Source organism: Onychostruthus taczanowskii, unplaced genomic scaffold (genome assembly GCF_017590055.1).
Source record: "Onychostruthus taczanowskii isolate IOZ18803 unplaced genomic scaffold, ASM1759005v1 scaffold8, whole genome shotgun sequence".
NCBI lineage: Eukaryota > Metazoa > Chordata > Aves > Passeriformes > Passeridae > Onychostruthus > Onychostruthus taczanowskii.
This window is the reverse complement of record NW_024505892.1, coordinates 9,903,160-9,928,578: the sequence shown is the minus strand read 5'-3', so window position 1 is coordinate 9,928,578 and position 25,419 is coordinate 9,903,160. Positions and strand designations below refer to the sequence as shown.

General features: G+C 37.1%; 1 protein-coding gene across 3 annotated transcripts in view; it reads left to right on the top strand.

Annotated features, from left to right (window-relative positions):
* Positions 1-1,010: 1,010 nt before the first annotated feature.
* The window catches only part of AHI1 (Abelson helper integration site 1), an 84,892-nt gene continuing 60,483 nt past the window's right edge, over positions 1,011-25,419 (top strand). The window contains exons 1-14 of one of the 3 annotated variants that reach the window (XM_041424022.1): positions 1,011-1,058; positions 4,967-5,038; positions 5,874-5,995; positions 12,010-12,620; positions 13,172-13,332; positions 13,632-13,845; positions 14,742-14,931; positions 16,421-16,516; positions 17,996-18,181; positions 19,147-19,287; positions 20,244-20,376; positions 21,358-21,481; positions 23,704-23,933; positions 24,960-25,063. In XM_041424022.1, coding sequence (XP_041279956.1) covers positions 5,029-5,038; positions 5,874-5,995; positions 12,010-12,620; positions 13,172-13,332; positions 13,632-13,845; positions 14,742-14,931; positions 16,421-16,516; positions 17,996-18,181; positions 19,147-19,287; positions 20,244-20,376; positions 21,358-21,481; positions 23,704-23,933; positions 24,960-25,063 — 2,322 coding nt within the window. In that variant the 5' untranslated portion in view covers positions 1,011-1,058; positions 4,967-5,028. Of the gene's footprint in view, positions 1,059-1,084; positions 1,155-2,789; positions 2,925-4,966; positions 5,039-5,873; positions 5,996-12,009; positions 12,621-13,171; positions 13,333-13,631; positions 13,846-14,741; positions 14,932-16,420; positions 16,517-17,995; positions 18,182-19,146; positions 19,288-20,243; positions 20,377-21,357; positions 21,482-23,703; positions 23,934-24,959; positions 25,064-25,419 lie in introns of those variants that run through there. The other 2 variants (XM_041424023.1, XM_041424021.1) reach the window with 2 other exon arrangements.

The following is a 25,419-nucleotide window of genomic DNA, read 5'->3' as shown; positions in this document are numbered from 1 at the left end:
ACACTGAGGATACAGGGAAGCACACGAATGCTGGTTTTTGTTTGTGTTATGCCAAAGCAACCCAGGACACCTGCCTAACGAAACCAGACATAATCCCTACCTGTCAGCTGAGGGCATGCAAGCAGTTGAGAAAGCAGAGGACAGGTAAGCACAAAAAGAGATAATAGTGTCTGTCACTAGCAACACATGAGGAACAGGGAAGCCAGGCTTCAGAAGGTGCATTCTTTTGGAAGCCACTGACAGAATTTGAGTGACGCAAAGCTTGGGAACTGTGTCACAAGCTCAGGATCACAAGCATTTGCTCACTTCTAGGTTCTGCAAATTGCTGCCAACTGAAGGCTAATTTTACTCGACTTCACTTCTGAAAAAACCTAACCACGTTCATCAAAAACCTTGCACTGATTTCTCAAACCTTCTAGCGTATGAGACCTTCGACATCTACAATTTTAATCAAATTGTACACAGAAGAAATGAATTTACAAGCTTTCAATGACAAATATGCTTAAGGTTATTAGGTAATTATCTCTAAGGGAAGAAAAAAAATCCCCCAAAACACTGCTTAAATCAACTACTAAACTGGGCGACAAATAAAAACTTCCCCAGTATTGCATAGCTCGCTATTTGTGCCGCTATTTGCAGGAAGCTTGTGTGCATTCCAAGCACTTGTCACCTGCCCTGCCGAGCCCCACAGAGCCCATTACCCAGGCACTTCCAATTCTTCTGCAAGCAACTTTCGTTAGTCTGAATTCTGAGAGCTAATATGTACTTTCGACACTTTTCTTTTACAGTGGACCCGTGGGAGGGCTCCTGTTTCTAATGCTTTTCACCGCTTTTTGTTTGTTTGTTCGTTTTTCTTTTGTTTTGTGGTTTTTTCCTTTCCCTGCTCGCGCCGTTTCCTTGGGAGTCGGGATTGTTTTGGGCGGAACCACCGGCGCGGCGCTGCGGAGGGGGGAGCGGGGCCAAGGAAGAGCCCACTGGCGGAGGGAAGGGGGGGAGGCGGGGCGGCCGCAGCAGCCGCCGGGCCACGTCGCGGCCGCCACGGGAGCGAAGGGGCCGGGGTGAGTGATGCCCTCGGCGGGGAGCGGGGCGCGCCCCAGGCCGGGCCCCGCCGGCCGTCTGCCGCCGATCCTCGCAGTGCGCGGCCGCGGGGGCGGGTAGGGCTGGGTAACGCCTCCCCGCCGCTGTTCCCTCCCCCGGCTCCCCTTCCCGCCCCGGGGCGGGGGGCTCAGCCTGGGGCTGGGCACGGTCGCAGCCGCTCGGGGGCCGCGCCGGGACCGCGGCCTTTGGCGCGCGCGGGCGCGGAGCGGGAGCGGCGCTGGGCTGGGGAGCGGGAGCAGGGGCGGGAGCGGGAGCGGGAGCGTGGCCGGGCTGGGCGGCAGCCAGCCCGGGCCGGGATACGCGGGCGGGCTCGGCGCGCTCGGTGGGGAGCAGGAGCGGCGAGCGTGGCCGGAGTAGCCCCGCAGCGGCTCTGCCGGGCAGGCGGGACCGGCGGCCTCGGGCGCGCTGTCGCGGTCCGGTCCCGGCGCGGCGGCACGGGGCAGTGCCGCGGGAAGCCCTAATCCCCAGAGCAGTCTTTCGCCCTCCCTCCACCCCTTTTCACGAGCTGTGTGGTTCACCGGGGTGACATGCGTGGGCAGTTGCAGTGAGCGTACAGTGCTTCTCCATGCCTGGCACCCTGGGTCCACACCGAATGCCCATCTGGACGCGCATCGCATTCTCGTTGAGTAATTCCCTCGGTTAGTCCCGTTGTGGTGTGTGGTGGGAATGTCCCTTTATATTTTTTAAATCTACCACCATTCCTCCAGGCACAGCAGAATGTCACGTTGGAAATTAAAATACTTCGGGTGGTCTCTTGCTGAGAATACTTTTTCATAATTAAGATCTAAGATAAAGCGGAAACTTAAAGCTTAATAAACAATGAAAGTCTCCTATATTTCCTTATGTGGGACTGAAGTCACAAATTTTGCCGTCAAAGTTCGTAACTTTCTCTTGACTAAAGGTGCCCAATTTCTGGGGTAAAAACCCCACCCAATCTGACAGTTCCTATGAAGCAAAAACTTTGTTACTACTAGAAAACTGAGGGTAACACCGACCTTTTAAAACGTCTTTTATTAGTATAAGGTTTTTACAGGCACATCTAAGCTGGTAGAAAACTACTGCACTTTTACAAGGTTTTGCATAGGTGTTTATTTCGTCTGTCAGTTTTCTGGACTTCAATACTGAATTTTCATTAATAAAACTAGATTGGTTTTTGATGTCAGATTTTTCAGTAGTGAAGAGGAACAGATACGTCTCTGTGTAATTTTGCTGTATTATTCCAAGCTGAAGCTCTTTCACATCTCAAAGTAATAATCCTTACGTGTAGCTAAATTAGAAGCCTACTAGTAAAACCCAGGATTTCCCTCTATGATCCAAAAGATGAGAAATAAACAAGGCCTGATGTTCTGGTTTTCAGCCACTGGAGTTTATGCTCGCTTACTGCGACGAAAGAAAAACGAGGAATTTAGTTCAGGAAAATTCTTAGTGTGCAATTATATTTTGTCAGCTCAGTTTCCTAAATGGTTATAATTAGGTAGGAAATTTTCCACTTCCCATTGCATAGTGCAAATTCTGTATGATCAGCTCATTGCAGTATGGGTTTGATTTATATCATTTGTTAGTGGTCAGTAATCGTGGGTGTATGGCGACCCTTGTGGCATGTCTAGCATAGAATCCCTGTATTACAGATGTAGAATATAGCAACTCAATGAGTATTGTAAAATAATGTGAAAAGAGCAAGAATTTAATGTAGAATCACTTTACAAATAGAATATTGGATAAGAGCAAACTAGGTTATTTTCAGGAAGGTATAGTAATTGGAAGTTTAGGCCTTATGAATTTGTTTTGCTGTTTATTCCTGCTGGCTGGACTATGTCACTTTCCAGGTATGTGTTTTTGTCAGTCTTGGATTGTCTTACATTTACTAACATGGAAGAGATCTAATCTGACCAGGCAAAAATGTGTTTTACAAAACTCATGATAACTGAGCTTACTCAGACTGGGGCATGGTGGTTGCTGAACTTTGATACACAATTAAATCTCTCCTATTCTAAGGTGAGATTACGCTAAGTAAACAGCCTTGTTCTTATCCTTGTTGATTAATGATCTATATTTACACAGGCCTGATAGTTGCTTTAATGCAGCATGTCAAAGACCATGAAGCTCTAAATTGGAAATGCCTATTAAACAATAGCACTGTCATTAGAGGACTTTATCTCTCAGTTTTATTGCCACAACAGGGTAGACACTGAATAAATAAACATTGATGCACTCATTGGTGAATTTTGCTAATTTTTCATTTTACACAGAGGGTTTGTAACCGTGTGGTGACCCTAGCCTTTGGTAAGATGTTTGGTCCATTATAATCAAAAACTATCTGTAAAACTAATATTTTAACCAACCTGTAGGTTGGTTGGGTTTTTTGGTGGACTGATTTTGGCCAGAAACTTTCTTTACTGTTTCTGTACTTAGAATAGGTATGCATTTATTTAATTTTGCTTTTGTGCACTGTACTGTCTTTCATATTTTTGCTTTAGTTTGAAGAGCCCTTCAGTATTTAATTTCTTGTTTTTAATTAGTTTTGAGGACTTGTTGAAATCATTCAGCTAATTATAGGATACTTTTCCATGTTTCTGTGGTCATCAGTCAATGATTAAAGTGATAGAATCTGCTGTATTTTTTTGAATTTATTTAGTTTTCTACTCTTCTAAATTATGTGCTTTCTACCAAATTGTGAATTGACTGCTTGGGAAGCAGCACTTAGTGACTGTTGTACTTTTAAAATGACCATTAGGTTTAACCAAGTCTAAATTGCAAAAGCAGTTTTGTTTTTCAGTGGTGGTTTCTCTTTTAATTTATGGTAAGAAGTGTTATTTTTAACAGTTACTGGTTTAGTTGTGACATGGAGTTTTGCTGTAGGAGTCAGAACATGTTTTAGATAGTGAAAATACTGCAACCTCACCAGTGTCATTTCAGGCATAGTTTGGGTGAGTGTTAGGCTTGGACCAAGCAGAGAATAGTGCAGCTACACATCCTGGCAGTGTTTAATGCTGTGTCTTAATTTGTTAGGATCAGTGTAGTCTGGGTGTGCAGTGAATGTTGAATTACTGGTGTCTAACAGGAGGTGTTACCTAGGGAGAACCTGGTGGGCTGTGAGGGACATAGGTACAAGAGTTCCCTGCATGGAAGGCTAAGGGGAACATCACACCTTCATAGGAACCTACATTTCATTAGTTCTGCCGTTTACAAAACAGCTCTTTGTATTAAAGTTTTTTGTAGAGCAGTCTGAATTTTCTTGATGAAAAGATAAACCTGTGTGATATTTTTATTTGCCTTCAAGCTTTGTTTGGATTACATTTGCAGGCTTTTTTCCACAACCAGGAGAGCCTGACAATTTTTTTTTCTTTAGAGAAATGAGTTTCATGTGGTTGCTTGTCTGCTTTATAAAGATACAAATGCTTTATATAAACATAAATATTTAGAGATTTGTAATAAAGTTAGATTTGCTGGCAGATACTAACCTTTGTATTGAAAACTATCACCCAGCTTCCTCAATGATGCTGTCAGGGGAGGAATCTGATTAGAATGGCTTCAACATAAATGGTTTCATGGGTCATTATTATTTAAACAAACCGTTGGATTTTTTAGAAGGCTGGAGGACTAAAGTCCTGAATTATTTGGCTACCACCCAGAAATAGCCATGTAGCTAATTCAATTACTGTAATGTTGTTTTTTATTTGCCCTCACATAATAAGTATCAGAGCTGGAATTTGATAGCAGAAAATTTCTAATAATTTAGACAAATGGGGAAATACTTATTTCAACATAAAATGTAGTCATCCCTAGTACTAATTACCACATATTTAATTACTAACTTAAAGTCTGTGGACCACTTATGCTAATGACAGTTGTTAAATACTTTAAATAGAATGGTGAATTCTGAGGAAGAAGCAGCTGTTGTGTTGAGCCACTTCTAACTGAGGACTGAAAATGCGAGCAGGTAAGGATACTTTGTGTGTGATTTCCTGTACATATTTTATAGTTAGAACTAGGTGCAAATGGTAGAAGTTATTTCTGTCCTATATAAATCCTTAATGCTCCATTGTCACCTTTTTGAGTTCATGATTATAGCTGATTTTCAAAGTAGTGGTTTTTTTTTATTTTAAATTCAGGGGCTTTTACAAAAAGTTGTAATGACAGTGGTAAATATGCTGTAGCTGAAGATTCAACAGCCTTTTTCAGTGGTGTTCAGGTTGCATTTTGAATTCTCAGTTGCAAATTAAGCATTACCTGAGGGGAGCTAGAACACCCACTGCTTCAAGGGTTGAAATGCTGCTGATGGCAGTATCATGATTCACAGAAAGGCAAGAGTGCCAGCTCCTGGTTCCTACAGGTCTCTCTCAGGATGGTGCTGCTTTGGTTTCCAGACCCAGGAAGAACCCAGAGCTGCTGTTTCTCGTGGAAGACAGTGTGTCACCTCTGCTTATAAACAGGGAGGGCAGTAATCTGGCCTCTGCTTTGGCTAGCCCAAGTCTTCTGCTGATGCTGATGTGCATACTCTTCAAAATGTGCTTTCTTTGGGAGACAGGGTAGATGGTGCTGACTTCAGCAAAAGTGAAAGACTGGTGTGTGTCTGCACAAAGCCGCTGAGTTATCCTTGGATGGGTTATGTTGCCAGTGGAAATTCTTAACTGAATACAAAGTGAATTTCTTGGTAAACTTTCCCCGATAAATATTTTTCATCCTTTGCAATTTTAGAGAATGATTATTCACTTTTTTTTTTAGCAATGGTGATTACTGAGATAGCAAACCGTACTCTCAATTTCTTTTTGCAGTTGAAAGTGAGGCGAAGGCAAAAACCAAAGTCCGCTTTGAGGAAATCTTCAGACGCCATGCTGGCCTAGCAGACACAAAGAAACCAAGGAAAAAGAAGTTTGACTCTCAAGAGAGTATTGTGGTGAGTTGCAACACATGCAGCCTTTGTTTGGTTGCCTTCCTTAACAGAAAGAAGATCAGGAAAATATATTGCAGGAAGGAGGTGTAAGCATTTTTTAAAAAATTAAGTGTAAAGTAGGTTTCTGCACATACCCCTTGGTTTTGGAGTGGCTTTTATTTTCTTCTTTGTGTACCAGCAAAGCATCCTTTTAACTTGGAGGTGTGCCAAAATGATGTGGACTTTAATAGTGGTGAAGAGAAAGTGTCACATGCAGGCATGCACTTGTTTATTGTCCACCAGTACTTGCTTGTCCATACCCCTTTTTCATAAATGTTTTCAAATTCAGTATTGACTTTACTGAGAGTTAATTAGATGTTTGAGGGCTAGTAGAATTATATTTGTGAGAGTATTTAATTTTGAGAGTACTATCTCTGTATAATACAGGTATATCTGTCTAACACAGCTGTAAATGGAGAACTGATGGGAAAATATATTATTATTATTATTATATATTTTTTTATTATTATTATTATTATTATTATTATTATTATTATTATTATTATTATTATTATTATTATTATTATTATTATTATTATTATTATTATTATTATTATTATTATTATTATTATTATTATTATTATTATTATTATTATTATTATTATTATTATTATTATTATTATTATTATTATTATTATTATTTTCTACTTTTTTCAATCTCAGTAATCAGTGAATTTCTGCATGTGCTGAGCTTTGTGTCTTGAGTGGTTCCTTGTTCACATGTCAACTTTTTTTAAAATATTTTGACCTTAGCTTGTGACTTGCAGCTTAGGAAAGATTCTATCACCCCAACTTCATAGTTGGATGACATTTTTGTTTGTTGTCACTAAAGGAGCCTCAGAAATCCCTCTGAGTTATGGTTCACATTGTAGTCTTTTTCCTGGAGAGGGGAATAAAAGTTCAGTATGAACTTGTTCTATATATACCTGATCATTGACTTAGAAGATTTGGAATTTGGAAAGAAAGTAAATTGTTCAGAAGACAAATGTTCTGATTTTTTTTATTTTCCTCCTGATAGGTTTTATATTTTTTGTCTTTTTTTTCTTACAATTGTGTCCATATCAGATTCTGGAAATGAATGTTCCTTCATTAATACTCATTTAAGACAAATGGGTGGTATTTCATGTAATATCATAAATGTTACATGTAGTTATATATATTAGGTATATTCAGAATAACTTCGTTGAACTTAGTAGTGCTAAATATTTGCTCTTAGGTTGGCAATTTGAAGTTGGATTTTGTATGGACTTTTTAAAATTTATATTCCTTGATTTATATCCTATTTAGTCAATAGTCTATACGAAGTATCAACTTGATGCCTAAAAACAGTACAGAGAGTTAGAAGGTGGGGTTTTTCCTTATTTGCTGGCATATATGTAAATAGAAGACAAAGTTCTTTCTCAGTTAAGTTTACTTTTTTATGAAATGTGAATTTTTAATTCTGTAGTATATAAGTATTTTTGAACACATAATTGTATGTTCATATGCAACTACATATTACTTGTAAATATTTTAAACTTGCTTTGATTTTAGAATTGGTTTCTATTCCAGAAGTCTCTGATGTGAAACACTAGTGTTTTGGAGTTATGTAGAAACACTTAAAATCACAATGACAAGAATCAAAACTCAGTGGTATGCAAGGAATTAAGAAGCATTTTTAGAATCAGTGTGGAAGCTCAAATTTCTGGCTTTGTTGAAGCTATAAATATTACAAATTAAACCACTTGAAATTAAGAATTTGAGGTGAGTTTGTATTGAAACATATTACTGACCATTTGGAGTATTTCCTTAATGTGTGACAAAGTTGCAGAAGGTCAGGTTGGTATTTTCCATGCTGGTTGCATTCAAGTAGAAATTTCTGTAAAAGCTTCAGCAAATAAAGTCATTTTTTCTGTAAAAAATAAATACGTGTGGGAGTGGAAGAGTAGGTAGATGGAGGAGTTTGGCTGGTTTTGTTCCCGTTTTCTTCAGTTCATATGATTTCACTGTACAGTTTCACATATCTTGAAATAATGTGAAATTTGTCAGTGATGGTTGGCTTCATGTCATGCGCTTGCCATAAATGGTCTCCCAGCTTTGATCAAAAACAGGTTATGGTTCAGAGCCTATTTCCACTTGAAATGTTCCAGTCTGTTTCCTTCCTTTGTCTTTGCTCTTTTTTAAAGATTAATAAGCCTTTTTTAAAGATTAATAAGACTTTTTTCCCCTACAGTCCACTGTTTCTTTGAAACCTGAGTTCTGGAGCTGCAGGGAGTTGCTCTGGTTTTAAATGACAGAAGTGAGGATAAGGAGCGTGCCTGCCTGCTTGCCTGCTCTGCTTTGTGTGCCTTTTGCCTGGAGAGCCTGCCTGGACAGCAGGGAGGCAGTCTGCTTGGAAGAGGAAAGGTTGATGTCTGTAGGGCAGGATGAGTTTGCAGCCACAACTGATAGGAATGAAGAGCTTGTAGTGGAGATGGAAATACACATCAGCTGTGGCCAGTGGAAGTTCTGCTTTGCTGTTCAGTAGATAGCTGCTGGGGCAGTGGGTGTGAAACCTAAAGGCATTGAGGAAAAAACAAGCAATTGAGACACAGTCAGAAAGTGAATTTGCTAATGTCCCTTCTAGGGCAGCCACCATATTTATTTTTTACTAATTGTGGCTCCTGTTGCAACTTGTTAGACTGAGGCAAGCCATAGATCAGGCAATGTCCAGGTACATTCATCTGTCTAAAGTCATCATGAAAATGAATTAATTTATTTCATTCAGTCTAAATTCTGTGGTTGAAGAGATGATGTTTTAAAAACTTTCTATCAGATGAAAAGGTTAGATCACTGTATGGAGGCAAAAATTTGTTTCTTGGACTGTAATCTGATCAGATTACAATATTGGGATGGACAGGCATTGCTAACTTGGGTTTTGTGTTCAAGGCAGGGCTGCAGCAGATTCATCTGGTTTGTAGGCTGAAAGACACTGAATAATTGTTGAGATTTCCACTGGGTTTTTCCCCTTTGTTTCTTGTGCCTAAAATAAGAGAACTGATAATAGTTGACTATATAACTGATCCACACATTTTCTCAATGTTTTCTGTTAGAATTTGGTGGAAAAATTCCAAGTCCATCATCTTACTTGTAAATTAAAGTTCTTCTAGCTTTGAGTGTCTATATTTTATAGCCTTACACAAGCAATGGCAGTAAAATGGGTTTCCTAGTACATTAAGATCTTCTTAAACATCCCCTCAACAAGCCATCATCACAAGTGCATTCAGTAACAATTGAACTGTAGGTTAAGGGTCTTTTACAACCAGTACATATCAGCGCTTCAGTGGGCTGGCAGTGTCCATCTCTAATTTTTCAGGTTGTGCCTGTGTTATTATGGGTGGAAATTCAGGTATCTCTGTAAATCAGGTTACACAAGCTCCAAACACCCATGACAAACTCACTCTGTACGATGCCAGCTTCCACTCATGCGTGTTTGAGAAGTCCTTGTGAAAAGGTGTAAGATTCTTAGGCGTTGCCCTGCTGACAGCTCTGGGGCACGAATGGCAGTGATGTGACCTGTGATTGACTAATTGTGGTGTGAGCCTTGAGTGTCAGCCCGCGAGCGTGCACCTTGGTTGGTGCCCATCACCTGCTCCTCTCAAGCCAGTAGTGCAAGCAAGGCCATTTTCAGGGTGGAATGCTTCCTCTGCCCTGGTGTAATGTGGCCAGTGAGCTCTTTTGAAACAAAGCCTTCTTAGTTGTTCTATATTTTAATCTGAGAAAGCCAGGTTCAGGTCAGCGGCCCTCTGGAGTTACTCCAGAGACAGGTCTGTCTTACTGAGCTGCTTTTCCAGCCTAACTCCTTTCTCTAATTCAGTTCACTGTTTATGTATTGATGGTTGCTCTTAGTTGATATCTCTCAGTCCTGTGTTTCAGAGAATCTATACCAGTATTCCCATCTCTGCCAGAATCTTAATCTGAAGATTTTTATGAACCTCTTGGATTTTATTTCATTGTTTTGTAACTTCTTTACATCTTTCCTCTCTGTTTAATTATGTCATGTAATTACAGCAAGTGGGAAAGGTGGCCTGAATTGAGATCATACAGGCTATTTATCTGAGCAATTTATGTTTGAACTGCTGAAGCAGCTTTGTGCTGCCTGCAGTATCTATTAATGTTCCTGAAATTTGCTGTAGTTTGAGATTGTGGTTTGTTTTCATTATAGGGAAATGGCCTCAAGTTGTACCAGAGGAGGTTTAGATATTAGGAAAAAATTTTCAATTGAAGGGATATTCAGACATTGGCTGCCCAAGGAAGTGGTGGGAGTACCATCCCTAGAGCTGTTCAAAAGGCATGTGGAGTGGCACCTGTGGATCTGGTTTAGTGGTGCTGGGTTAATGGTTGGACTTGATGATTTTAGAAGTCTTTTCCAACCTGACTGATTCTTTGAATCTATGATTTTTTGTTTGTAGGCAATAATAAATAACAAGTTCTAGTAAGTGTTTCAAGTCAGCTTTTGCATCAGGTAGATTCCTTTAAGGAGATTATTCTTGAGTATAAGAGTTATTTTAGAAAATCTTGAACAGGTCATAGATGAGCGCTTTTTGTTTAGGATTTCTCAAATAATTCTACTACTTGCACTTAGTGGATTGATGTTATATCAAATACAAAAATCAGCAAGACAGTTATCGGCCACTGTTCAGTTTTAATTGTCTGTGTATTTTAATCTTAATTTCTCATACTCTACAGTTAAAGTTATTCACAGAAATAAAGATAAGGAAGTGAACAATCTGTGTGGAACGTTATTCTGTTCTGGGGTTTTTCTTAGTTTATACAAAGCTTGCTCTTTTATTTTCCTTACTCTGTTCTGTATTTCAGGTTATTTCTATGAAATTTTCCCCATCCTCTTGAATAATTGACCTATAAATAAAAATTATGTTAGTGGTTTCTTTAAGCACGTATAAGATGAAAATGAAAGGACAATTTTTCCATACTTATTACACATATTGTCCCTTTTTACAGATGTTTGAGACAAACATGGTTCTATGACTGGGAGTTGTATCCTGACTAGAAAGGAACAGTACCAGTGTTTATTGAGGAAGAAGGTCTTGGCAAATAAATCTTTGTAGGCAGATATATTTTCTCCAAGCTTAAATTTGCTTTTGTTGTGTTTTAAAGCCCTCTCTAATGTTTCACGTTGGAGCTCTAAGAGAGTTTTCTGTAAGACAACAGCATAAATGAACTTCAGTGGCTTTACAGAAGTTACATCAAAGAACAGAGATGTCTGTGTTGACCTGACAGAATTAGACCTCAGTTACGTGCTGTGTTCTTTGGGATTATCATAGAATCATAGTTTGGATTGAAAGGAACTTTAAAGGTGATCTAAACCAAGCACCCTGCTATCAGGAACATCTTGAACTAGATCAGGATGCTCAGAGCATCCATCCTGACCTTGAACATATCCAAGGAGGCCAGGAAGTGGCACTATAATCTTTAGTAACCAGAAATAGAAATTTGAAGGAGAGAGGAAAGTTTATGGTTTTTTTTATAAAACTGTCAAGAAGTGCTTAAACAAATGCCTTTGCTGAAATTTAGTTCTGACAAGTGGCTTTCAGTATAAGAGACTGCAAACAACCGAGCCTGAAATCTGTCTCTAACTTGGATTTTCAGTGGATGAAAGTATTTGTTTTTGTGGTGCATGAAGTCTTCTCATCCTCCACAGTATGGAGGCATCTGTTTATGGAGTAGATTTCCTTTTTTTACTGGATATGTGTAAAAGTCATATGAAAACGTAGTGTAACATTGAGGAGGAGGTGCCCAAATAACAATGGTTTTTTTCAGTGTGAATTTTGTGTTGGCTTTCAGTCTGTTGCTTGTCAAATTGAAGCAACCAAATAACTAGAATCTTTGATTTAATTTTACTTTGAGTAATGTTGCTGAAGGAATAACATGAAGTGCAGTGTTTATCCTTAGAACATGATTTTTAGTAAAAATATATTTTATGTTCTTTTCATTTATAGCTTGATACCTTTAGAAATAATATTGATCTGTCTAAGGAAAGTGTAAATGATGAAGCAATTATAAACAACACATATAATCCTGAAGAAGAGAGCCCAAGATTTACAAAAAATAAATTAAGAGAGAAAGCGTCAATTGCAAAGAAAATAAACAATGATGTTGTTAGTGGAGAAGAGAACAAGCAGCCAAAGTCGAACAGAAAGAAAAAGAAATCACTGTTACAAGAACAATTTAATGAGGAGGAAGATTTATATGAAGCTAAATTGGGGAGTTTTGAAGAAAAGACTAATGATTTTCCAAAGAAGAAAACAAAAAGTAAATCACAAACAGATGTACCTGATCAAGATGGTGATAGAATGATCAAAAATTCCTTGACTGAAGTGAGAAATGTAACTGAATTAGAAGAGGAAGAGCAGCTAATTCAAGCCTATCAGCTGCATGTGGCTGAGGAAGAGGCAAATGCAATTAAAACGAAAATGAGAAAGAAACTTAAAGAACAGATGTCTGAATCTACCTCCACTGTTCAAAGGCATGAAATTGCATTGAATAATGAAGTGGGCAAAAAGAAGAAAAAGAAGAAGGAGCGAGCAGTTTTAAATGAAGCTGAAACAAGGTAACATGACAAACTGTACATGGTGTGTCTGTGAATCTTACACAAAAGGTTTCATTTTAAGATAAGCAGCAGCTTTCTGATAAATTGTTCATATTTTCTAAGTGATTAACTGGAGGATTCTGTTATGAAATAATAGTACTAAATCCTTTCTCAAAAGGCTGTCATGATTCATATTTAGCTCATGAATTCTTTTTAACTTCTTTTTAAGATATTCTTCATTGCTATTTGATGTTTGTTTGCTGTGGAATTCACTCTTAACTAAAGACAGTTTTGTGCATGATTTTTTTTTAGTGATAAGTGATGGGCCTGATCCAGCAAAAAAGTATTTGTGTAACTCTTCAGTAGTTCTGCAGTTGTCTGGAAATTAGGGGGAAAGGAAGAGGGGAGAGCACTGAAAAAGGCAAGACACTTATGGGGCTGGGGGCTGTTACGTTTTCAAGATACACAGATGATGAGTTGCAGAATTTCAAGTGGATTAATAATGGCATTGAGTGACTGTATCAATATATGCAGTGGACTGCAACTGCTGACAGTGATCCATTACCTTGCAGTGCAATGTCCCTTTCTGAGCTGCAGCATCATCTTCCAGAAGCAGGTGGCAATGAAAGTCAGTCACCTGAAAGATTATTTACATCAGAAGGACAGAAACTGGAGGGAAGCATGGAAAGGCAGAAACCTAAAGCCAAGAAGGTTAAGAAGAAAAGCAGAAAAGGTCTGCCAGCAAAATGTTATAATACTGTACCTACTTAGCTGTGCTTTTTTTGGTGCTGCTGCAGAAATACTTGTCCATAGTAGTAGCACAGAAGTGATTGAGCTATTTGAGTTACTTATGTTTCTTAACTTACTCAATTGTACCTCTGTTCTTCCAATTCTGAGGCTCATTTGTGAGGATGTTTATTTGATAAATCAATCTAAAATCTTGAAAATTCATTTACTGTAAGTAGTTTTGAGATGCAACAGAAGTTACTAATTTCCACTAGTGACATTTGTTTACTTTGCTCCAATTTCTAGAAGAAACCACGGAAGTTGCTGCAGAAAATGATGAGGAAATGAAGAATTCAGAAATTTCAACTCAGTCTAAATTTGGTTTTGGCGATGATCTTGTTTTGGGAGTTTATATCCATCGATCAGATCAACTTAAAATTGATCACTTGGTATCTCATCCTGTGGTCAAAATCCATATTGTTGATCAGAGAAGCGGCTTATATGTGAAGAAGGATTATAGGTGACATTTAATAAACTGTTTCTATTATCACTGATTACAATAAATAGGTATACTCTTCCCTACAAAATTAAATATGAAAATGAAAGCAAGGGGGTATTTTAAGCTTGGGTAGTTGTTCATTAGTTTCTACATCTGTGATAATGTGTGTATATATACATACCATAAATGAGGGTGATATTTTTCTTTTGGCACTTCTAAATGCTCTGCACTGCTGTATTGTTCTTGAGGTTCCCCAGGGCAGTGGTCACAGCACCAAGCCTGACAGAGTTCAAGATGTGTTTAGACAATGCTCTCAGCCACATGGTCTGACTCTTGGGGATGGTGCTGTGTAGGGCGAGGAGGTGGACTTTGATGATCCTTGTGGGTCCCTTCCAACTCAGCATCTTTTGTGAATCTGTGGTATTTCCAACATAGTTCACTCTGTATTCATCCCAGAGGCAAAATTTCTCAAGTGTCAGAAGTATGTAAAAGCCAAGAACATGTAAGCAAAATTCTTGTAGTATAAATAGCATCTGTTTTTTATATTAAGAACTTTTAAAATCCTTAAATGAAGTCTGTTCTTTATATTATTAATTACTTCAGTTGCTTGTTTCCACTGTCATTATGCATAATTTTCCTGAAACCAAGTTTTAATGGGCCTTAAGCAGTAGACTCCACCATGATCATCATGCATTAATTTGCTAACAGTAACTTAATTTTTAGTATTTTCAACTGTAGTTTTTCTGTATGCATTGCAAATTGTCTTCATTTTTCTGCAGGTTTAGAAATTTTTTTCTAGAATCAGACAAATAGTATCTTACATGTTTCTTAGCTTTCAGTAAATGAAAATATTGTTTTGTTCAAGGTTGTTTTTTAAATGCTCTAATAATTGTAATTCTTTGGAAATCTTCAAACAGCAAGAAGGGAGATTCATCTTATGAACAAGAAGAAATAGAGCACATTCTTCCTATAATGACACAACCATGTGACTTTCTGAAGTCTAAATCAACAATTCCAGAGTGGGAAGAGCAAGTAATATTTAATGAGCGTTTTACTTATTTTATTCAAAACACTGAGGATAACCCTCAGGTTATCCTGTTTTTTGAGGTAAGATTAAATATTTTGCATTTGATTTATGCACATTCTGCTTTTTGGTTTTTTTCTTCAACAGTATCTATTTGACTGAATCGCGTGTTTTATTTCAGTTAAATTGGGTTAATAGCATTGCTTTAAGGTACAAAGTCAAGTGGAGATACCAAAAGTGGGGTTTTCTATAGGAAAGGAGCCTGTTTTAATAGTAACAAGGAATACAAAGCTTTCTTACAAAGTCAGCTCTTGTTCTGGTGAAGGCTGGTAAGATATGGTGGATATCACTCTTTTCACATTCTTGACATCTGAAAAGAGGTTTAAGTACAAGAAAGTCAAAGGTAGAATTTGTCTGTGAGTAGCAGCACCTCATTGTACCAATGAGCAAACCATTGCGTTATTTCCATTAACATTTTACATGTCCAGCTCTCCTGTCCCAGTTTTCATAAAGTAATTATTAATTTGTCCTCCGATACAATTATGTTTAATAGAAAAATTTTGGGTTATATATTCAACATAATTTTTAGCTTAGACGTTGCAATATTTGTACAGAGAGATTCTGTAGAATTAATATAAAAATGGAAACCTAATACAATAAATACTTCTCTTTCCTTGGTTTTCTTTCGTATTTCAAGTAGATTGAATATAATTTATTGCCATGTGTTTCTTAATGCTTTGTGATGCTTGTAAATGAGCATATTTGTAGAATTAAGAATCCTTAATTGCTTAACACAAAACTAATTACATTTGTATGTGAAGATTCTTTATGGAAATAATGTTGGAACCAAAAGTATGATTCCACTGAAAAAAGGCTGTTTGACTTCAGTGTGTTTCATGAAATACAAGTTTGAAAAAAGTATTATTCTAAGGGTTTTCTGTATACCAAATAAACTTCCAGGAGTAGTGAAATATGGGAAAGTTCAGGTCCCTGACAGAAAAATGAAGACTCACAGGCATCCTTGTAAGTGTTCAAGGCCAGGTTGAATGTGGCTTTGAGCAGCCTTATCTAGTGAAAGGTGTCCAAGCCCATGGCTCAGAAATCTGTGATCTTTGAAGGCTCCTTCCTACCCAAATTGTTCTAGGACTGATTCGATGACAAAACTGATAAAGCTAAGAAAGAAAAACTTAACTTTTTTGACTGCCATTTCCCATCTAGGTTAATATGCAGCTGGTTTTAGCCATCAGATTTGTGATCTAAATGATTTCTGAATTATTAAGAAAATGACACATAATTGTTTTTTCTCTTTTATTGAGACCTAAGGGGAGCAAGAGTAAGTTTTTTTAAGACTAGACTTCTTTTTAAATGGAAGTTATAAATAGTCATCAGGTAAATGCATAAGGACCTGTTATTTCTAATTTGTGTGGAAGAAACACTGGTTTTGTAATTTCTTAAAATTTAAATCTGTTTGATTTAGTGAATTGACCAAGCATATTTTCAGCAGTTTTTTATTATTTACCATTAAATATACATTCATTAGAAATACATTTATATTCCTGCTGATACTTCTAGGTCCTTGATTCTCCAGGTATGCATGAAGTGAGAGCCAGCTCTGATGTAAGGATTCAGGAAGGTCATTACCGAAAAATTTGTTGGGCATTTCTAAAGGTACTGTAAATATTTAAATGAAAAAAAAAAAAATCTGAAAATCTCTAACTGTACTAAAGAGGAAAGCATTTTAAAATAATGCCAGCAACAGAGATGGAAGAAAAAAATCCTTGTTTGCTTGGCTGTTCTCCCCTTTTCCTCTTCTTCCACTCCATGAAATCAACACAGTAACAGGCTTGACATTAAAGTTTATGTCTTTTTCAAGGAGGTGTAGAATGTGTAAGATTTTTTTTGTTTGTTCATGAAGTACAGAAGGTTGTTTTCTTTTAGGGTTTTCTTTGCATTTATGGGAACGTGAAGAAGAAAATGACAAATCCACTAATTTCTGTACCTCAGCTGTTCTGTATTCTAGTGGCATTTTCAGTTGTCCAGTCTTTGAAAAGACTCCTTAACTTAATTACAGAATGCTTTTCATTTTCAGTTGCAGAGTTTGAAATGCTGTGGCTGTTGAGATCCAAATGTGCCAAATGTGAGATACGGGTAGTTTAGCTAGCAGGTGTGTAACTTTCTATCCTTTTAAGAGAAACTTGAATGTGTCAATTAGTTCTTTGAGAGGTGACAAACTTCACTTTCCGTGAGGATTGTTTATTTACACCTACCCTTGTGTGTGATAGTCATTGAGCAGTCCACAACATAGAGGAAATGTGAGAAATGCAGGAGAAGATAATGGACTGCAAGTGTAGGTGAAGGGATGGGGACCTCCATAACAATTCAACACAGACATTCCTCTGAGCTCTGCCCAAGAGAAATCTACTGGAATCAGGGGTCTGCTGTCCCAGGTCTGTTAGCAGAGCTGGTAGGAACTGTGCATCCAGGCATTCAGTACAGCCTACTCCTGAACAGAGGGAAGAATAAGTTTTCAGCTCATAATCATTAATAAAATTGTTGCCTGTTCTTCATTCTTACTGCATCTGCCTGCATTATCGTTTTACCTGTATCAGTCAGAGTAGAAATGTCTCAATTAACACTCAACCAGTGTTAATGGCAGTAGGTGCTTCTGTTATTCTTTGGTTCAGTAGAGATGACTCAATGTCTCCTCTGAAGTTGGAGAGGGTACTACACTGCTGTATCTTTTGCTCTGAACAAAAGCCTTACCCAATGCCCTTCATTGCAGCATTCAAAGAGGACAGATTTGGAAGAAGCTGTTTATGGATTGGCAGTTCATTGAAATTTGGTTGATTTTAGCAAGTAGCAGTTTTAAAAAAAAGAAAATAAGTACTGCTGAGGTCTTCCCACTTTAAAGATATTACTGCTGTAAAGCATCTTTTGAAACTAGACTGCCATCTAAGATTAAATCTTTATTATTTGATCCTGGGGGGATTAAATACATGCTTAGTTCACTGTCACTTTTAGAGTTAGTATATTTCTGCAATGGGAAATGATTTCAAGAGTTTATACTGTTAGGTTAGATATTGGAAATTATCAATTACTTTTGTGTTCATCTTTCTCCCTTTTTCCTCTTTTCAATCATCCTTCCAGCTTGTAGGTGCAAATGGAGTTCTAAACGTTGGTGGAAAACTTCGTCTGCAATTATATTACCCATCTTCAAGGACCAAGTCACATGCAAATGTTGTTGAAGTTTATGACTGGTGGGCAAAATGTCCTAGAAATCGTTACCCATCAACTTTATACGTAACTGTAAAAGGCCTAAAACTGCGAGATCATGTAAGTTAAGTATATAATATATAAATATATTTGCAAATATGCAGACTGTTCTATAGGAACTAGTACCTAGGTAGAGCATGCGAGTCTGTGTTTGTATGTGTGTTTATAAAAACTGTGCTTACATGCAGTATGTAAAATATAAAATAAGAATGTTACATCTCAAGGTAGGTGTTTCAAACTCAGCCCTTCATAGGTATTTTTGAAAAATAGGCGTACTTTTCTACCTACAACTTTGAATATTTGCCACTGGCATTCTGAAAACTTTCAGAGTACTTTCTTAAGATGAATGTTTCTTCTTCTTAGCAGAAATGCCATTAAGTCACTGAATTCACTCAGTTGTAAAAATTCTTTGAGAAAAGATGCAAGTTACTTATCTTTGCTTCCCTGCACCCTCTAGCTGTAGTGAGCTGTATTTTTTTCACATATGAAAGCTACTTTAAAAATAGGCTTACACTATGGTATGTGCTGAGATGGGCGTTCAAGATAAATATGGTGTTTTCTTTTCTCTGGTCCAAGTACAATATTGTTCTATTCTTCAATTTCCCATTTATATTCAGAGCTGTGATAATAACTTCTTCTGCTCACTTTTGTACTATGAAGGGTGGGCTGTGCAAGCCTGGTGAGATGTGCGCCCTCTCAGTAGTACAATACAATACAATAGTGGAATAATTCTAATTTTCACTGACCTTGATAGTTACTAAAAATAGGAGATAATCGATTATTTGAAAAAATTGTGATACCATTGGATTGACACAACTTTGGAAGCTTTGATTACTTTCTGACTACTGGTTACTTTAAATGACATTTTGCAATGCAGTTTTCATGTATTAACCTTTTCCAATCTCTGTGTTTTAGATATAAAAATGCAAGACATTTAAACTAAAAGTATCTTTTAACCTTTTTAGAAATTACATTATTCACTTTAAAAATATTTTTCCCTGATACTTAGTTTTGTTTGCCTTAAGGTTGGTCCTTCTTTTCACTCTATGGCAGCTGTTCAACAGGAACAAAGTAATACAGTGCTGTCTGAGCTCCAGAGAGAAGGATGTGAACCTTCTTTAGAGGAGAAAATGGAGCCATTTAAATGGTCAAGATTGCCTGGACAGGTGAAGCATTTTTCTTTGAATTTATTATGATGCAAGTAATTAATTAAAATAATTAACAAAGATATTAAACAAAACATAAAAAAACTCTCATAGATAGTAAAGGAGGCTTAACCTTAGCAAATAAGCATTTTTTTACCAGAACCATCAGAATCTGCAGAATTCACTAAGAATTTGAAAGAGTAAGAAGTAAGACAAGAAGCCAGTTCTCAGACTTCAGCTTGATTAGAAATACATTTTCTTGACTTTTCTTTTTGTTTGTTGAAGACATCTTTATGAAAAAAGAAAGAGCTTACATTGAAGAACCACGTAGCTACTGTGGATATTGCCCTTCACCTTAAACTCTGAATTTAGTTTTGGAGAAAAAGCCACTGGGTCAAAAAGAGGTATTATGTTGAGAGCCAAGAAAGGGGTCTAAAATACCAGTTCAGTTTTTTGAGGTGCTTCATCTCTGGTTCTGCCTTTAAAAGCCAGATATTTAAATACAGATGAGGAATGTTAAAATTATTTGGTAGAAGACCAGAGTTTTGAGTGCCTGTGGTTGGGCTTCTGAGTTCACACTGCCCAACTATTACAAAGTATTACAAAGTATAAAAATGCGCTGCAACATTAGGTGACTAAAAGATGTGCTTAGGCTCCTTAAACAACCTTGACTTATAGTATAACTCCACAGCTTACATCACTGATGGTAGACGTTATTAAGATTAAACAATTTCTTTCAATTTGGTTTTTTTTCAGGTTTTTTAAACAATGCTAGTTGTTTGCAATAATGGGGCAGAAAGAGATACACATTCACTGGGCCTCAGTTGTGCTGCAAAACTGTCTCTCATACATTGAGTTTTACTTTGGAATGCCATTAAGATGTTATTAGCCTTTTAGAGCTCCTGCATGTCAGGAGCTGAGTGTGTTCCCTGCACTGGATAGTTAATATTCCTACCAATTGTTCCCTGAAAAGCCAGGCTTGCCGCATACCCAACAAGCACCTGTTTTCCCTGCGCGGTGGAGATATGGGCTGCTTCTGTATCCGCTTCTCGCATGACGGGAGAACGCTGGCAGCAGCATGTGCAGGAAGGAGTGGCTATCCCATTGCTTGTAAGTTTAAATACATTTTGGCTTTTTGCTTATAATCCATGTATTTGGAAATTAAAGATTAAGGGAAGTTAATTTTTAAACTGTGCTTTTCTAGAGTTGCAGGTTTGTAGTTGTGATTAGATGATTGTTCTGTGCGTTAAAGAGCATTGAGGAAAATGCTTTTTCTGTGTTAATAGGGCTGGAACTGGCTTTTCCTACACGGTTACATATACACAGTTTAATGGCATGAAATGACACCATTTCTGCCGAGAGGCCTAATGGAAATACTAAATCAGTTTGCAGAAAGAGCGTAGTTTCTGATTATAATGTTTTAAGGAAAATAACATTTTAAGCCTCCACCTTACACACTTTTCATGTAAGTTTTTCTCCTAACCTGTCTTGAAAGTTGGATACTGGAATGTTACCATCTCCAGACAGACTACTGGAAGCTGCTGTTTCCCATGGTCCATTCAGTCGAAGTGCAAACATTCCCTTAACTCAAATTTTTGGCTGCTTCATCACGGTAGCTTGAACTGCATAGTTCTTAGACCTTGCATAAATGTTTTGAGATTTAGAAAGAGCAGTTTCTTAAATGTACACAAAGTGTTTAAATGCAAGGAACAGTAAATCTAGGTTTCTTTTTTACACAGCCCCATAAAATTATCTCAGGGTTAAAATATTTTAAGATTGGTCAAATAGTTGTCAAAATTTAAAGAAAACCAACATAATCCTAATCTGGTTCTGATAATTTAATGCAAATAAGGTGTTTCTTAGACATTTGTGACATCCGTGAACCACTAGGTGGAAGTAGATGCCTGCTGTCTGTTCATATTGAGCAATTATTTCATCCTGTTGCCTCAGAATGAGAAGATAAAGAAAGTGAGTTGATTTATGCTGGCAGAAAATCAGCCTAAGATTGGACTAAACTTTGGCTCTAGTAGGTACATCTGTTTGACTGCAAATACTTACAAAACTTTTATTTTTCTTTTTCTACTCCCCTAGTGTATGAAATTCCTTCTGGACAGTTCCTGAGAGAATTTTATGGTCATCTTAACATAGTGTATGATCTTTGTTGGTCAAAAGACAACCAATACCTTCTTACTGCTTCCTCTGATGGCACTGTCAGGTCAGTATGATGGGATGTTCTGGCAGATACCATCAGAAGTTGAAAAGAAAGTGGTCTAATTCAGTGTTTTACTACAAACTGTGCTATAATGTTTTAATTAAAGATTTGGTTACCATGTGACTAAAATAATATAAAAATTGTGATTGGGTTAATCACTTACACTCTCTGTATTTACTATTTGTAATGTATTTGTATTTGAAACCAAAGCTTTTCCAAAAACTCTAGTGTCTAAATCTACAGTGCCGTAAAAAACTAAAGGAACTTTTATTTTGAGAAGACAGAGACAGTTGTAATACTCTGTTCCTGGAGAAATTGCCATACTATGAATGCAGTATTAAGTTTACAAATTTGAACACTAGGCAGGAAATTGAAAGTTTAAGATTCAAGTTATGTGTGTACACATACATACGTTCATACTGCATATATGAATGTTGGTGGTGTTCTTTTGTTTTTTTACACTTAGTAAAGTAATTCAGCTTAAATTGCTGTAAATTAATTTTGATACTGTTATTTCTTAAATCGAATCCTCTATAATTAGTGTACTTTCCTACAGTGTTAATGTTAAAATATTGATCTGCTCAGATTTAAAAACCAGAACTCTCAAAGCTGTACGTACACATTGAAATGTTGCTGGTACACTGTACAATTTTATTGTGAGCAACTTCATTGGTTTTCACAGAGTTTTTTGGGGTTTTTTTAGGCCTTCAGATCCCTATCTGTTATTTCTGATATGCAGCTCAGTAATGCTACAGGCAGTTGCATAATTGAAATGACAGAAGAATTGTTAAATTCTTGGTTTATATGTTTGGTTTGATATGTTGTATGTGTGGAACTGTTCTAGTGTTTTTTTGCTGCTTGTATTTAAGCAGAAAAAGAGTGTGTTGAGAGTTCAGCACTTTTTTTTTCATTTGGGAGTGGATTAAGTAAGAATTTTTTTTATATTGAAGTAAATATCAATTTCAGTCATTTATGTTGCTTGTAAGAAGGCTGAGCTGTTCCTCAATTCTTGAATTTGTGGCAGCATGTTGAAACTGCAGTGGTCTGCCTCCTTTTCTGTGTACTATGTGCAGTCACTATATGAATTATTAGTTCCTGTATTTTTTGTGAGTTGCCTTCAGCTCCTTAAAAAGTCTCAGCACCCCATTGCTTTAAACTCATTATCAGTTTATTATTTGGATTATCTCCTACTGAGTTCTAAGGTAACATAAATGTAAACTCATGAACTTCTGTGAATTCTTCTTTATATAGTGTTCTATGTTAACCTCAAGCCTTCCCAAGGCTTAGTCCCACATTATTTGTAAGCAATAAATTCATTTTTATTTTGTTAGATTAAAACCATTCTAAAAGATAGGTAAACTCCTTTTGACCTTTCTGCATCAAATAGCAGATTAATTGTTGTACTCTAAAAGGTTTCAATTTTGTAATTAAGTCACCTCTGAGTAAACTTAGAATTCTTCAATAGCCACCAGATGTGGTTGCCTCACCTGAAGTGGGTGCCACTAAAACAATTCAATAACATTTTGTAACTGAATACTGTATGTAATGGGCTGCTCACCTGTATTTAGTGATCTGGGTACTGTTTTATTCTTTGTGGACTCATCTTTGGGTAAGGCTCACTAAGAAAATGCATACCATCAAACAGAAAACACTAACAAAAATCTGATCTTACACTTATGGTTGGCAAAGGATAGGAAATAGATGAATAGTAAGAAGTGAATTTAGGAGATGTAAACATCCTTGAGATCATGATGACTGTATGGCTGGTAATAATTATTCTAAAATTTTATGTGATTTTATTTATATTTATGGGCCCTAAATGTTCCTTTATGGCTTTTCTTGTTCTGATATTGTTTTAAATGAATAATACCCCAGAAGAGCTTAATTTATTTGTAACTCCTGAAAGAAAGAAACCAATTCATTTCATGGAATTCTTTGAGTGAGTATTTTCAAATGAGAAATATATCCATTAAGTGAGTAAGTAGTCATTAATTTGCTTTGAAGACCAAATACTGTGTAAAGTAGTAAATTTTTCTTAATTCTGGTTAGAAAGTACCATAATAAAGGATTAAAAAGAGGTGGAACAAATTGGCGGGATAAACAGGTACTGTTAAGTGTTTGCAAGCATTTGCCTGTAGAATAAGTAGCCCAAAATACGGGCATCAGTTATACTTCTGTGTGTGACTGCTTTATACAGTAGACATTCTAACTTTTTTTCCTTTTAGAATGTGGAAAATAGAAATGAAGGCAGCATCTGCAGTGAGAGTTTTCCCTCATCCTTCATTTGTCTACACTGCCAAGTACCACCCAGTTGCTGACTCGTTGGTTGTGACAGGATGTTACGACTCAGTGATTAGAATCTGGAATGCAAATGTGAAAGAAATCCATGGGCAACTGCTACAGGAGCTTGATGGCCATAAAAGTTTCATCAACACACTTTGTTTTGATGCAGAAGGTATGTAGTTAATATTGCTTTTACAAATAGTTGTCTTTCCAATTGAAGACCATCTTGAGTTTTACTAGTTTTCTTTACTTCATGGAGGCTGTGTATTCTTCTTAGGAAGAAATTATTTACTGGGAGAGTACTGAGACACTGGGGCAGTGGGTTGCCCAGTGAAATTGTGGATGCCCTATCCCTGAAGGTGTTCAAGGCCAGTTGGTCTGGGCTTTGTTCTAGTGGAAGGTGTCCCTCCTTATTTCAGGGAGGTCAGAACTAGATAATTTTTTAAGGTCCCTTTCAACCCAAATCCATCGATAAAGAAAATGAGGTGGTAGTAATTAGATTGTGAGAATTTTAGCTCGAGGCTGAAGGAGTGGGAAGGTGATGTGATGAACTTTTCAATATTGACAGAGAATAGGAGGCACAGAGAGAAAAGAACGGAGGTTTGACCATTGTGAGTCATGTTAACTGGTAGGCTGACAGCTGAAAGTCAATGTTGTACTGAGATGTACTAGTGGAGGAAGAGTTGAAGATGGGTGAAAGTTAAAGCTCAACTTTTTCTAGTATTAGTGACATCATTAATAGTTAGGTGGTTCATTTAGTCACTGGAGTAGGTACTACAAAGAGGAAAGCTGTGTTTTTATAAAGACTAAATATTTGTGCTTAAAAATGTTGGAAAACACTATTTGTTCTAGTTCAAGGTACTCTTAGTGAATGTATAAGTAAGCATTGAGCTATCATGTGAAGCTCGTTGAGCTGTAAATACTCACTTTTAGAATTCATATTTTAGAATATGAATAAAAATGAAAAAAACTAAAAATATGGTCTACACCTCAGTATTTAATGTATATGCTACATCCAGATTTGTGGTATCAGCTTATGTTATGTAATATGAGCAAAATGCGTGTGCAATGAGTATATTGTAGCAAAAGAGATGGAAGAATTGGTATTTGTCTATTCACAAAAATGAGATAACAAAAGATTGTTTATATTCTGTATTATTATTTTGTGGTATTTTACTTATAAGACATTATTCCTCAGGACACCACATGTTCTCAGGAGATAGTTCAGGACTGATAATAGTTTGGGATACACCTGTCAAAGGAAGTTCTCCACACCTTTTTCAACGCTGGAAGGTCAATAAGGTAAACAGGTTTCTTAATGAGCATTGTAATTTTAATGTGAACTATTCCAAATCTAGTAATCTGATTTGAATTAATTTTTTTTAATACATTACATTTTGTTTAACTGCAGAGGTGTATTCTATTAAAAAGTGCTGTAGAAGAACTGATACAGTGTGCAGTGATTCAGTGACTTAATTTTTTAAAATTGTTTTGCAACTTAATTGGGTTGGGCACTGCAGCAGACTCCCCAGGCAAGTGATCACACCACCAAGCCTGAGAAAATTCAAGAAGTATTAGGACTCTCAAGGCACATGGTGTGATCCTTTGGGCTGTCCTGTATAGGGCCAGGAGTTCATCTTTGATGTTCATAGTGGCGG